The sequence below is a fragment of the Thamnophis elegans genome, chromosome 7, assembly GCF_009769535.1.
Source record: "Thamnophis elegans isolate rThaEle1 chromosome 7, rThaEle1.pri, whole genome shotgun sequence".
In the NCBI taxonomy this organism is placed as follows: Eukaryota; Metazoa; Chordata; class Lepidosauria; order Squamata; family Colubridae; genus Thamnophis; species Thamnophis elegans.
In genome coordinates, this window is record NC_045547.1 from 20,656,949 (window position 1) to 20,672,343 (window position 15,395).

Here is a 15,395-nt window from a genome sequence, read left to right on the forward strand (position 1 = left end):
GAATTAAAGTCCAAGTTTTAATTGCTGTACTCTAATTAAGTCTGCACCCAACCTATCATCTTTGCTTTTGTGTTTTTGAGCATATTGCAAGTTATCGATTACATCAAGTAACAGCCTCTTGGCAGACAGCTGAGACAGACTGACAACACAGAAGGACAGACTGTTTAACATTGTCTTCTCTGAAATCTTTTCTTCCTGTGCCAAATGATTTCTGTCACCACCCTGCTCTATTCCTGAGCAAAATAGACAGACCCCTTTTTTAAATCCACTGATAAGCTAAAAGACTTGTTTAGTTGGAAAAGTGGACTGATAAGTGAATGAATAGCAGTGATGGTGTGCTGGGCATGTCCAAATCGATCCACTGACAAAACATTTCTGATATGCATGCCTCCTTCCAGCCCCCCAAAACCTGCCAAGCATCTCAACTGACAGCAGGAAGACATGGCATCAACCAGGGGGGAAACATCAAAGTGAGAAAAAAAAACAGATGTATGGTATCTTCTTAGGGCAGTGTTTCTCAACCTTGGAAACTTGAAGATGTCCAGACTTCAACTCCCAGAATTCCCCAGCCAGCCAGCGCTGGCTGGGGAATTCTGGGAGTTGAAGTCCGGACATCTTCAAGTTGCCAAGGTTGAGAAACACTGTCTTAGGGTTTGCCAGTACTGAAATAGTTTGGTTATTTTAGCTTCTGAAATAAGTAGAGAGATCAAGCTAAGAAAACAATTTCCCCACCCAAAAAGGGCAACTAGCAAAAAGGAAACAATGTTCACATTACAGTCTTAAGACTGTGAGGAAGTAAACTTCTGCATCCATTAAAAGAACAGCTTAATGTCCCCAACCTGGACACTCCCTTTGTATGAATTTCAGTAGCAAGAATTCTTAGATATGACTACCCACGGAATTCTGGGAGTGGCCCAAGAGCAATGATGCAAGTTACAGACTATCCATATATTTCAATTACTACTGAAAGGGAATATAGATAAAGGTTACCCCAGACATGCTTGCTAGTTGTTCCCGACTCTAGGGGGTGGTGCTCATCTCTATTTCTAAGCTGAAGAGCCAGCGCTATCTGAAGACATTCTCCATGGTCATGTGGAAAGCATGACTCAACACCAAAGGCACACGGAATGCTGTTACCTTCCCACCAAAGGTGGTCCCTATTTTTCTTCTTGTATTTTTTTTTTTTGGTGCTTTTGAACTGGTAGGTTGGCAGAAGCTGGGATAAATAACGGGAGCTCACCCCGTTCCGTGACGCTAGGGATTCGAACTGCTGGACTGTCGACCTTTCTGATCAACAAGCTCAGCATCTTAGCCACTGAGCCACCACATCCCCTTGAAAAGGAATGCACAGATAACCTTTTCAGCCATTTTGAAAAGAAATCTAAAGTGAAGATGGAAACACAGTCCTCGACTTATGACCACAATTGAGCCCAAAATTTCTGTTGCTAAGTGAAGAAATGTTTCCACTTACTTTTGCCCTATTTTATGAACTTTCTTGCCACAGTTGCTAAAAGAATCACTGCACTTGTTAAATTAGTAACCTGGTTGTTAAGTGAATCTGGCTTTGCTTGTCATAAGGTTGCACAAGTTGAACACAGGACTCCATGACACTGCAACTGTCATAAATATGAGTCAGTTGCCAGGCATCTGAATTTGGATCCCATGACCATGGGGGATGCTGTAATGGTTGTAAGTGTGAAAAATGGTCATAAGTTGCTTTTTTCAGGGATGCTGCAACTTCAAATGGGCATTAAATGAACTGTTGTAAGTTGAGGACTACCTGTAAATGCTCTGCCCTTGCCCCCTCAACTAATGACTGGTGTTTATTTGAAAATCTTTGGTGATGTTTTCAACGGGGAGGAAATTCATTTCATCCACATTTGAATATTGCATTATCAAGCCACTGCACAAGCCAACTGAGTTATCATTCACTGTCTGGAGTTTTCAAAATTTACAATGCATTCCATAATAAATGTTTTACAGTGTATTATAGGGAAGCTAATAAAAGTGCATATATTCATAAAAAGGATGTATAAAATCTATTACGGAAGGGGAAACGATGTGCAAAAAAAATTTGCTTGCTGGGGAAATTTACAAACAAAAACTGCATTATCTGGAGGTCTCTGTATTTGTAATTTTCTATTTGTTCTCAGGATATTTTTTAAAAAAATTAGAGCTTTCTGGATGCTACCCTTCAATGCTTGGTTTCAAAAACAGGTTTAGACTAATAGAATTACTATAGATAAGATATGACAAAGAACCGTGAACTGGTTAGTACAGGTAGTGGAAAATGTGGTTCACCTCAGGCCAATGCCATCTGATCTTGTCCTACTTCACAAAATTATGATGAATATAAAGTAATGATAGCAATACATTTCTAAGGCAGTAATATGTTCTGGAGTAGAGGGGAAAGTGATGGTATTCTAGAATTAGCTTTTCTCACCCTTAGCAGCTTTAAGATGTGTAGTCTTCAACTCCCAGAATTCTGGAAGCGTCCTGGCTGGAGAATACTGGGAATGTTCTGACCCAGGCTTCCCCAACAGCATGAAGCTGAGTCCTCATCTCAATAAACCCCTTTTATTTAATTTACAGTGAATTCCTCTCCAGCAAAGTCTTTCCTCTCCCACAGTCTTTCAAGATAGTTCACAATTACCAACTTTTATCAGTCTTGGAGAGTGGCTAGCACAACATCTTTCAGATGCTGCACTACTTGGCAAGAATGCAGGAATGAACTACAGTATTTTTCAGAGTATAAGACACACCTTTTTTCCTCAAAAAAAAAAGAGGCTGAAAATCTGGGTGCATCTTATACACTGAATACAGCATTTTTTGCCTCCCGAAACCCCACCCCTTCATCAAAATGGCCGTGCAGAGCCTCTAGGAAGCTTTAGAGACTCCTGAGGGCTGGGGAGGGCAGAAATGACCAAAAAACAGCCTGTTTTTTGCTCAATTTTACCTCCCGCAGCCTCCAGGAACACTTTATAAGCTTCCTAAAGGCTATCCATGCCCTTTTTTTTTTTTTGAAAAACAGGCGTTCTTTGCTTGTTCCCCCCCCAATGAGCACTGCAAGCCCCCTAAAGGCTATTCATGCCTTTTGTGGGGGCAAAGGGGCTGTTTTCGCAAAAAACAGGCTGTTTTGGGAAGGTTTGCAGAGTGCAAAAACTTTTTTTTTATTTGCCTCTTCAAAACCTTGGTGCGTCTTATACTCTGAAAAATATGGTAATTGTCTCCTGCAAACACCCATCCTCTTTCACTCCTCTTTTATTCCCTATGGGAGGGGCCATTCACCATCCACCTGTGGCCTTGCTCCCAAGTTGACCCTTGTTCCTTAGCTGTTCCCTTCGTCTGGCAATTCTGTGCATACATGCACTGGAAACTGGCTCCAGCTATTTGTCTGCCTCATTGATATCTGCCTCTGAAGGCAGCTGATCGTCCTGGTCCCCTCTCTGCCTCTGACATAGAACACTCATCAGAGCCTTCCCCAGACTCCAGGACTGGCCCATGTTCCTCCCCAACCTCCTCACTGTCCGAATCTGCTGCCAGCTCCACTGGCTGCTGATGGGCTGCAACAGGAAGTTGAAGTCCACACTTTTTGAAAGTGCTGATGTTGAGAACAGTGCTGTAGAATATCTACTTTATATCAACACTGTACATTGATGTCATGGTGCGCAATGTAGATATTCCACAGCATTGTTTCCCAACATCAACAACTTTCTTTTCAGAATGACCTTGGAAGACAGGAGAAAGAGCCATAGACTAGACAACGGCCAAACAAGTGGGAACTGAGTCCATAGAAGAAATGGGTATGGCAAACAAAAGGACCCTCCCTAGTTTCTCAGACTGTAAAGACAAGGGAGGGAGAGAGAGATGCATTTTCCGACTTGCAAGATTCGGTTAATGTAACTTTACGATAAATTTAAAGCCAGAACTTCTAGAAGTGCTTCTTGGATGGGCTAACTTCAGGGTGGTATACACTTACCTTCCCTACCAATTGCAAATGTGAGCACACTCATGCTCAAATCCTCCTGCGCATGCACTTTTGATGAACAAATGGCCTAAATGGGATGCCATAGAGCCGGGCACAGGTGGGCAGAGCCACCCATGAATTTTGCTACAGGTTTGGGTGATCTGGGCTAAACCTCTAGAATACCACCTCTGGTGGTATTGCAATGCTGACAATTGCTCAGATTAGCTATATTCACTTGAATTTATGGGAACTCTAGATTAACAGCATTCACAGGACCACAGATTCTCCTATAAGCAATGAATGAAAACAAAGACGTCTTGAATTCTGGACCAACTCTATTTGGCATTAAATAAAGTGTGGGGGTGATAATTATCAGCATCTTGCCAGACTGGAAAAATGAATTTAAGCTTTCCTTTGGTTTCCTGCTGTTATCCTGATGAAAATCACTTCTGCAAAACAGCTAGGCACATAAGAGAGGAAACCTGACATTGACAGTAGTGGGCAGCTGCTTCTCAAACAAGTAACAGCTTTAAAAGAGAGGGCTCTTTTTTTCAGAATCGCAGTAAGAAGGAAGTGTAAATGTCTTCTCTCCCTGTAAAAGTTTTAGCAATGTTCCATCTCTGCTCAAGCGAGTATTTCAGGGGTGGGTTTCAAATTTTTTTTACTACCAGTTCAGTGGATGTGGCTAGATGGGAGGTCATGTGAATGAGTGGGCATGGCCAACTTGACATCACTCACGCACACTCAGTCACATGACCCCCTCACCATGCCATGGCCACCGAAACAGTGGCAAAAAGTTTTGACGGAGGCGGGGAGTCCTCCAGCATCGCCCGAACTAAGGGAGCGCCTGCAAACTTCCCAGTAAGAAAAATAAGTTTTTGTCCTCCCCAGCTCCCAGGAAAACTCTGCAGGCTTCAGCAGGCTGGGGGAATGCCTCTGTTTTTGTGGGAAATGGCCCATCTCTGGGACCTCTCTGGGACTGGCATGCACACACCATTAAAAAAGGAAAAAAATATATACATTTTTTCAATGAAGATTGTTCTGTTCATGTGCAGAACAGAAAATAAAGATGGCAGCACCCAAGATAGAATTGGCATGGTCACGTGTCTGGCCAAGTTACTACCTATTCAGCCAAACCAGTCAGAACCAGTAGGAACCCACATCTGAAGTATTTCCATTGTGATATATCACAACCCCTGGTAAGCCCCAATTATGGGAGGAAGCTAACAGCTTCCAATATCTGTCAATCGGCTCGTCACAAGAGTCCATCACGACAGAAACCCAATATTTTTACTGTTGCTTTTGTTACACATTTTGTGTTATATTTGTGCTGATAAAGTCTCCCTTTATTTATTTATCAGCACAACATATATATATATATATATATGTTGTATTTGTGCTGATAACAAATATAACAAAGGCAACAGTAAAAATATTGGGTTTGTGTCATGATGGAATCTTGTGACGAGCCGATGGACAGATAATGGAAGCAGTTAGCTTTCTCTCATAATTGGGGCATACCAGGGGTTGTGTATATACATACACAATATATGTGTATATACATACACAATATATATATATATATATATATATATATATATATATATATATATATATATATATATATATATATATATATATATATATATATATATATATATATATATATTGTGTATGTGTGTGTGTATTTATCAGCACAAACACAACATATATATATATATATACATATATATATATATATATATATATATATATATATATATATATATATATATATATATATTGTGTATGTGTGTGTGTATTTATCAGCACAAACACAACATATATATATATATATATATATATACATATATATATATATATATATATATATATATATATATATATATATATATATATATACACACACACACACACACACACATATACAGATATACAAACAAACAGATATAGACTTGTTCCCTCCTCTACTAAGGAGAAACTGGTTGGCAAAGAGGCTATCTGACACTGAGAACTTCCTGAGAGCTTCCTTTTACTGAAAGCTCATGTGTAAAGCAGGAGACAACGGATCTATATTTGTTCATCTAGCTAATCTATTTTTAAAACTGCCCCCATTTAGTGTTAAATCATTGATCCGCAATGCTCTAAAGACTTTTAGTCCTTAGAAAAGGATTGTAATTGGGATGGGATGTTTATCCTTGTGCAACCCAAACATAAAAACAAATCTTTTGGGACAATAGTGGAACTTGGAAGTGCCTTTCAAGACACTGGAAACATGGAGACTGCTTGGAAAGATGGTTTTAATGATGGACAGGATCACATGCTTCAAAGATGTTGGGTGAAGAAAAAAAAGAGAGAAGAGATGTTGACAGTGCCTCAGTTTTATGCCCTCTCTGGGCTTTTGAATTTGAGCTTGTATTCTGATTGGTTGTCAGACTCCCATGGGGCCATGCAGGTGCAACTCTGTAGGCTGCCCTGTGTCCCAAGCTTGATTGACTCTTGTTGGTGCTAGGTCAGAGGTGGGTTCCTACAGATTCGCACCAGTTCGGTAGAACCGGTTCGTCAAATCTACCAAACCGGTTAGAAGAGGTTCCACCAGTGGACCCGGAAAGCAGGCCACACCTACAGAAGAGGTTCCAAAAAAAATTTGAAACCCACCACTGTGCTAGGTGATGATGTAATGAAAGGGCCTTGGGATTCCTATTATGGTTCTGCCTGAAGCAGGTATATATTCCTCCCAACGACCAACAAGATCTCACAGGTTGGGCCTCCTCCGGGTGCCGTCGACCGGACAATGCCGGCTGGCAGCCCCCTGGGGGAGGGCCTTCTCTGTAGCTGCGCCAGCCCTGTGGAATGATCTATCCGTAGAGATCCGGACCCTTCCCACTCTCCCGGCCTTCTGTATAGCCACTAAGACCTGGCTGTTCCGACAGGCCTGGGGCTGTTGATCAATGTCTAGCCCCACTTAGACTGAATGGATGGTGTGTAATTTTAACAATTGTATTTTTTATTTTTAAATTTTTAAATGCTTTTTTATCTGTCTGTAAGCCGCCCAGAGTCCCAGGGGAGTGGGCGGCATACAAATTTTATTAAATTGAAAAATTGAAATATTTGTTATGTAGAATAGACTGGCTCAGGCCTTAATGACCGATTGACAAAGGTGAGAGTTTCTGATTCCCTTTTAGGGGAAATATTTTGCCCTTTCAATATTTCCTAAACTTTCTCATTTTCCCAGGATAAGGGTGGGTGCTAACTTCCTACAGCTCCTTCTTAGATTTCATAATATTACCATATTGCCCACTGTGCTCTTAAGCAGCTAAAGAAGAAATGTTAAATAGAAATGCGGTCACTGGCTACCAACAGTTTTTTTCCCCTCCTGATGGGCTTTTGAAGTAGCTATCTCGTCATTTTCTTTGCTTAGATATAAAAATAAACAATCCACAAAAGTCATACCTTTGTTAAATCAACCTTATAACTGTTTAAAGGTTTCAGTGTGCTCTTTTTTTTTTTTTTTAAGAAATACTTCCTGGGAAAAAATAAAAGTCAGAGAAGGTGGAATAATAGGGACGTGGGAGCCTAAAGAGAGAGAAAGATTGTGGGTGTTGTTAGGAAACATTCAAGCATTTGATGTTTCAAGTCATTTTGCTCAGTAGGACTTCCCTTACGGTAAATGTGTACAGAATTATAACTATGATATCCTTTCATTCCAGATAGATCTATGCTGTCAAGGTACTGCGCCCTAAAAAGTTGGCTTTTCCAGCAAGGATAATATAGGATAATTTGGTTGTTAATTTTAATTTAATTTTTAATTTTTTATTGTAAATATCAATTGGGGTTTTTTTTTGGATACTTTATTTAATGTCCCTTTTAATTTTTATAATATGTGTTTTCTTTTATGTTGTACACTGCCCTGAGTCCTTGGGAGAAGGGCGGCATATAAATCCAATAAACCTAAACCTTTTTACGACATAAGAGATGTATGTTTGTGTTCTCTAAACATACATGCTATGAATCTTCCAAACACATGTACAGTATACAATGGCGGGATTCAACAATTTATGCTACCAGTTCAGTGGGCGTGGCTAGGTGGAGGGGGGCATGTGACTGAGCGAACTTGCAAGGCAATGGATGTGAATGTGCGAAAAAAATGGCAGCAATGGCAGCAGTTTTTTTGCTGACCAGAGGATTTTTCAACAGCCTGCCGCCAGCCGCCACCTCTTTGAGCTGGTAGGCAAAGAATCAGGGTGCGCAAGCGGTGACCGGGCAGTCGGGATGATCAACCGGTAACAGGGGGACAGGTTCGGGATATAGCCAGTCAACCATCACTACCGGTTTGCCGAACTGGTCAAAATTTCAGCTGAACTGATAGGAATCAGCTGAATACTACCTCCGCTATCTATCTATTTATACTTTTAGGAAAGGCAACACTGTGCAAAACACAGAAAATGAGTAATTCAAAATAATTAAGGTGTGAGAGAAGAAATGGAAAAAGAAATAAGCAATTGTTTGCATGGATTTTGGTCTTCGGGTCAAATCATATCTTTTGGTGAATCTCTAAGTGAACTAAGGCCAATACAGCCTCCGCAAAGCAAAAAATTAAACACAATATCTTTCTGTAAATTCAAATACATGCTTAATATAGATGTCTCCTTGCTTACAGATTCCAAACAGGACTTTTTCCATCTCAGATATGGAAGTTACTTGAACCAATTTGAATAATAATCCAGCCTGGTTTCAGTCTTGAAGTTGCCATGGGCCAATCGGAAACCAGACAGTATTATAAAAGATGTGGAGACTCTAGACAGAGTGCAGAGAAGAACAGCAAAGATGATTAGGGGACTGGAGGCTAAAACATATGAAGAACGGTTGCAGGAACTGGGTATGTCTAGTTTAATGAAAAAAAGGACTAGGGGAGACATGATAGCAGTGTTCTAGTATCTCTTTCCTAGTCTATCATTAGTGGACATCTTTTTGGCTAATTGGTGCAAAGCTAGTTCGCCCCCTGCAGTCCATCAAGGTTAGGTGCACAAGCGCCAAACAAAATGAACTAGCAATTAGTCAGGACTAATTGGTGCTTCTTTATCACTAGCAAGGAATCATGAATTAGTAGCTTGGGTAGACCTAAACTTGTTCAACTAGTTTACTCTTTCTGTATCTTACTAAAAAATGCATTATGTGAAACCCTTAATTGATTAAAGTCATTGTAAATGGCGGAAATCAGTATCCTGAGCTCATCTGGTGATGATTATGGTGTCTGGAAGAATAAGACTCAGAAGAAAGGTAAAGGTAATACATATGTGCTAGTCGTTCCCTACTCTAGGGGGCGGTGCTCATCTCTGTTTCAAAGCCGAAGAGCCAGCACTGTCCGAAGACATCTCCATGGCCATGTGGCTGGCATGACTAAAGGCCGAAGGTGTATGGAGCGCTGTTACCTTCCCACCAAAGGTGGTTCCTATTTTTCTACTTGCATTTTTACATGCTTTCGAACTGCTAGGTTGGCAGAAGCTGGGACAAGTAACAGGAGCTCACTCCATTACGCGGCACTAGGGATTTGAACCGCCGAACTGCTGACCTTTCTGATCGACAAGCTCAGTGTCTTAGCCACTGAACCACTGAGTTCCTTTAAGGTTCAGAATATAGAGGACTAACTGGTAAACAAGAAGAAAAAAAATATGTTATGCTGTATTTCTGTAAACTAAGAAAACACAGGAGGATACAACATATCTGACCAAAGGTGGCCTGATCTTGTGGAGTGGAATGGCTGAATAAGTGCATAGAAGTAAAGTTGAGGGGGTTAGTTAAACACAGAGAAAAGAAAAGCACTGTAGGAATGCGATGGAAACAAGAATGTTTTTGCAAGGATCGAAAGACATGAGGAGGCATAATGTACTGTTGCTGTAATATTAAGTTATTTATTCTCCTCTTCTTATCTTCTCCCTCTAATTTCTGTTGCTTATTGCTTCTGTACTCTTTATCTGCACTTTAAACTGTGTGGTGGGAATGTTTGTCTTCTATCAACAATTTATAGGAACATGTTGACTCACATGATTAGGACACTGGAGTTGAGCTTAGGGTTCCACCACAAATGCGCGCACAACAAAAGCGCGCCTGACTAAACCGCGGTGTCTAAAGCGCGGTGACAAAACCGCACGACGAATTAGCGACTAATTAGCCCTAAAGCGCGCCGACAAAAGCGTGCCGACAGAAGCGCGCTGTAACGTAACCCTCAACCTAACCCTAAACCTAACCCTCAAACTAACCCTCAACCTAACCCTCAACCTAACCCTAAACCTAGCCCTAGCCCTAAACCTAACCCTAAACCTAACCCTAACCCTAAACCTAACCCTAAACCTAACCCTAAACCTAACTGTAAATCTTACCTTAAATGAAATCGCGCTTTGGTCGGCGCGCTGTTGTCAGCGCACTGTTGTCGGCGCGCTTTTGAAATCGCGGTTTTAGCGCCGCGGTGTTGTCGGCGCGCTTATGACGTTCGCGCTTTTGACGGGTCACGGAGCTTAGCAAGGCACGTTCAAGACCGGAATGCTGCCATGGGGAGGAGTTGAGCTCCCATCCTTTACTCCAGCTCCTATCAGGGGCATAAAAGAAGCCACCAACTGCGTGTCTCCCACGCAATGGGGTTCTCACCAGCTAATCCTTTCAACCCGCAAGCGCCTCAGCGCTTCTGACATGAGTGCTATCTATGATTTAAATTGCAAATATGTCTTTTTGTTCACTTTTCTAGGTGTTTGTGTTCATGGTTTGAGCATTAAGAGACTTATCCCAATATTCCATCATCGCTGGCTTTTCTATTAACATAACCCCATAAAATCTAATTTTATCTACTAGGACAATCGAGCAATCGTTGACCTCTTGTTTCTGGAAAAATTTCATAACTTTTAAGAATTCTCTCTGTTTGCTTTGCATGTCTTCTTCCAGTCAAATATGTGAAGGGTATATTTCTTTTCCTATCCAGGGTCCCTTTCTTTTTGACTGATTATAGTGTTTACAAACCATTGCAGTTTTTCTGTGTCCTTCTTGATAGGGAGTAGTCTGTGTCAACACTTAAAATTTATTTCCAAGAAAGGGTTAGGCTTAGCCTTTTCCCCCCAAAGCAGTCTCTTTAATATTATCATCTCATTTTTTAAAGAAACGACTACCTCATGAAATGAGGTGATAAGGAGACTTTCAAATTCGAAAATTTTGGGGCAGGGCATATAGGATGAGGGAATTAATCAAATGCATACTTTCAAATACTAACAATTATTTGCAAGATTATGTGGGAAATAAAGGCTGCTTTTCAGTTGTTCGAAGGTTTTGTTAAATTCATCATCGTCAGCTATTATACCATCTACTACAGGTAGTTCTCAACTTAGCACCACAGCTGAGCCCAAAATTTCTGTTCCTAAGTAAGAGTTGTTGAGTTTGGCCCCTTTTTATGATCTTTCTCGCACAGTTGTTAAGTGAATCACTGCAGTTGTTAAATTAGCAGCATGGTTGTTAAGTGAATCTGACCTCCCCATTCACTTTGCTCGTCACAAGGCTGCAAAAGGTAATTGATCACATGACTCCAGGACACTGCAACCATCCTAAATATGAACCAGGTGCCAAGCAAACAGAATTTCAATCATGTGACCATAGGGATGTTGCAATAGTCATGTGAAAGGGTTCACAGACAAATGCGCGCTCGACAAAAGCGCGCCGACAAAACCGCTGGGAAAGAAATGCAAGTTCGAAATCGCGCCAATGAATAAGCACAGAAGCACGTCGACAACAGCGCGCCGACAGAAGCGCGCTCTAAACCTAACCCTAACCCTAACCCTTACCCTTACCCTTACCCTAACCCTTACCTTAACCGTAATCACACTTCTGTCGGTGCTCTTTTGTCAATGCGCCTTTGTGGGTGAGCTGTCGACATCGCAGTTTTATCACCACGGTTTTGTCGGGTCACGATATGAAAAACCATCAAAAGTCACTGTTTTCAGTGCTGTTGTAACTTTGAACAGTCATTACCCTGTTTCCCTGAAAATAAGACCACCCCAGATAATGTCCAATTGGGCTTTTGAGTCCATGCGCTAAAATAAGCCCTCCCCTGAAAATAAGCCCTCCCCAAAATTATTGCAACACAGCAGCAGCCATGAGGTGACCACACTCGCCGCCTGCTGCAGCTCAAAAATTATAAGATCTCTCCAAAAATAAGGCCAAGTGCTTATTCTGGGGAGGAGGGTTATCAAAAGAAAATAAGAATTGTTATATATTGAGGACTACCTCTAATGAATAATATCATGATGTTACAGCGTTGAATCACGATGCTTCAATCCATCTTAGTGGGATGAAAAAAAAAACATATTTTGGATCTGCAGCCTTTGCTTCAATATTTGATAGCAGAACAGTAACCAGAAGTAGTGGAAATGAATTTTCATGCTTATCATGAATGAATTCTGTCCTGTGATGGGAAATGTATTCAGGAAGGAGATTAAAAAAAAATATCATTGTGGACTATAGTTTTAAAATGTTTTATTAAAAGCTGTAAGTTACAACCAAGTTAGCTACTTCAGTGCTGGTACAATCTGCTTCTAGAAATCTACTCTTGCTATTTTGAAACATAAAAACTTGGTGGGTGAAGTTCTGTCTATTTTATACATAAAAAGGGCCTGTTTGCCCAGACCGTTATGACATCATAGAACCCTTATAGGCTACACCTTGGGAGCCCCATGTAAGTCACAAACATGCAGAACCAAAGTGGACTTGGGAGAGTAAAAGAGGAATTTAAAATGAATCTATACTTTCTCATATATAACGGCACTCATGTACTAAATGATATTGCTGCCTTTACTGAAGTTTTCTACACATGCCACTAAGATTACACATTTAAAATACTAGAATATCAACGTTTCCCAACTTGGATCATTCCAGGTGTGTTGCATTACAACTCCCATCATGCCCAGCTGGAAAGACAATGGGTGACAGTTGTAGTCTGACTCATTGGAAGATCAACAAGTTGGAGAACTTTTAACAGTGGAGTAAAAAAGAGAGAGAGAGAGAGAGAGAGAAAGGAGGGTGCCTTTGTATGCTTATTTTTCCCTATTGTACAATTAAGCTATAAATAACTTCTGGATAAAAGGACTAGGTGTCAATGAAACTTGTTAACCAATTACATTCAAGGAAGTCCCATTCTCATGGCCAGCATAGCTTCCCTATTCCAGTGGCTTCTCTTGTTTCTTGCCTTCTTTTTTCTTTTTCTTGGGTTCTGTTGACACAAGAAGAACAATAACAGGATCAAAACATCATCAAAAAGAAAGCTGATTCCATAGGATGGCAAGGAAAGAACAAGCATTTATTAAATCTGAGGAACAAGAGATATACACCCACCATCCTCACAATGCTATTTTGTTCGAATCCTTAGTGCCACGTAACAGAGTGAGCTCCCGTTACTTATCCCAGCTTCTGCCAACCTAGCAGTTTGAAAGCATATAAAAAATGCAAGTAGAAAAATAGGAACCACTTAGGTGGGAAGGTAACAGCATTCCGTGTGCCTTTGGCATTTAGTCATGCCGGCCACATGACCATGGAAACGTCTTCAGACAGTGCTGTCTCTTCAGCTTTGAAACAGAGATGAGCACTGCCTCCTAGAGTCGGGAATGACTAGCACAAATGTGCAAGAGGAACCTTGATATTTACTTTACTCAAGACTATCTTGTGTGGATAGCACATAGATTGTAAGCCAGAATTATTTTTGTTAGGCATAATACTAGAAAAATATGATAAAGGGAATGTATATTTGATATTGCATGTTTTAACAGCAGCAAGAATTGTATTTGCACAATGTTGGAAAAGTGAGGAAACATCTACGGAAGAAAATATAATTAAAAAATATTGGACTGTGCCGAAATGGACAGGTTAACATTGAAGATAAAAGAAAAAGAAGACATAGAATATTTTTGAAATTGGGACTTGTTTTATCAATGGCTGAACCCAAGAGGTCAAAATTAGGAACTGATTAAGTATTACTGTGCAAATGAATTGATCAGACAGTATGCTGTTCTTTAAGCACATATTGCATGTAAAGAGAAAACAAATAAATTATATATTAAAAAGACTACCATGTGTAGTCCAAGAAAAATTTCTGTTTGCACATTTCATCTCTTCCACTTTAGCATCAAGATCCTGCAAATATAAGGCAAAGAAAAAGTACCATAACTTGATTTTTCAAATGTCTGATTACTGAAATATAAATATTTATCTGCATTAAAACTGAGTGCATACTTCATATTGATACTCTACATGCAATTAAATTCTTACTGCTTTAAAAACAACTTGGGAGACCTGAATTTACTGTTTGGCAAATAAGAGAACAAAGTCTCATAGCTGGCAATTTCATAGGAAAGGGATGACACAGGAAGAGGTGACAACAAAATACTGTCAGAATTTGTTGCAGCAATCAAATCCAGAAAGCACACATAGGTAACTGATGCAGCAGGATTCATTAACTTCTCTTTATATGCATAATAACACATGAGACTAACAGTATATACAATACCAAAAGTGGTTCTTCCAACATGGTAGAGAGTACAAAAAAAATAGGCAGAGAGAGAACAGTTTTAGTTCAGTTCAGAGCAGTGGTGGGATATGACTGGTACACCCTACTAAGGGCATACCACCCACCCACCCTCCTTACCTGTATTTGAGCAGATCGGGGCTTATGCGCACGGAGCATACGGCACCTGCATGATGCTCTGCTGAGCAGCTGGAGCATTGCAGAGCATCGCGGGCAGTAAGTAAGCATGTGCGCGCTGCACATTTGCTGTGTGCACCTGGCCCCATTGTACTGTACCAGTTGCAACGGCATCCAGAACCCACCACTGGTTCAGAGCTGCAGACACCAGACTAGTTTTGAGCTCAGCACAAACTTAGAGCTATAGTACAGAAGTAAGCCACAGCCAGACTCCTAGCTGTCTCCAGCAAATACTGTTTCAGTTTTCAAAAACTCCCCATTGGCTGACCTGTTGCCATGTCTATTCATTGGCTGACCTTGTTGTCTATTCCAATCTATGAATATACTCTGACAAATTGTACTGGCAACCATTTTGTCAGGCCTGCAGCCATCTTTTCTTTTGGATCTTTGGCCTACCACACTTTCTATTATTCTGCTATGCATTTTCTATTGTGGGAAAATGGGAGAGGGGATTGTAGGAGTGAGATGTGATGTAGCCATAACAAAATTCTTTCTAGAAAGCCAAGGTCAAGCCTTTGTCTTTGCACCTCTGCACCTGACCGGAACTGGATGGGTGGAACTGCCAGCATGGCAGTGGAAGATTGGACCATGTGATGGACGGGTGGATGTGGGGGCAAGATCTTGAACTTTCATCTAGGTGGGGAAAATGGGGAAGCTTTCAGATTCACGTTTTCCCAGATGTGCCAATATGGCTCT

At 40.8% G+C, this 15,395-nt stretch overlaps 1 protein-coding gene across 1 annotated transcript in view; it reads right to left on the bottom strand.

Annotated features, from left to right (window-relative positions):
• Positions 1–12,775: 12,775 nt before the first annotated feature.
• Positions 12,776–15,395, bottom strand: part of PTN (pleiotrophin) — a 113,427-nt gene continuing 110,807 nt past the window's right edge. Inside the window, exon 5 of the mRNA XM_032221800.1 lies at positions 12,776–13,214. Within this exon, the coding sequence (XP_032077691.1) occupies positions 13,162–13,214 (53 nt within the window). The 3' untranslated portion in view covers positions 12,776–13,161. The remainder of the gene's footprint in view (positions 13,215–15,395) is intronic.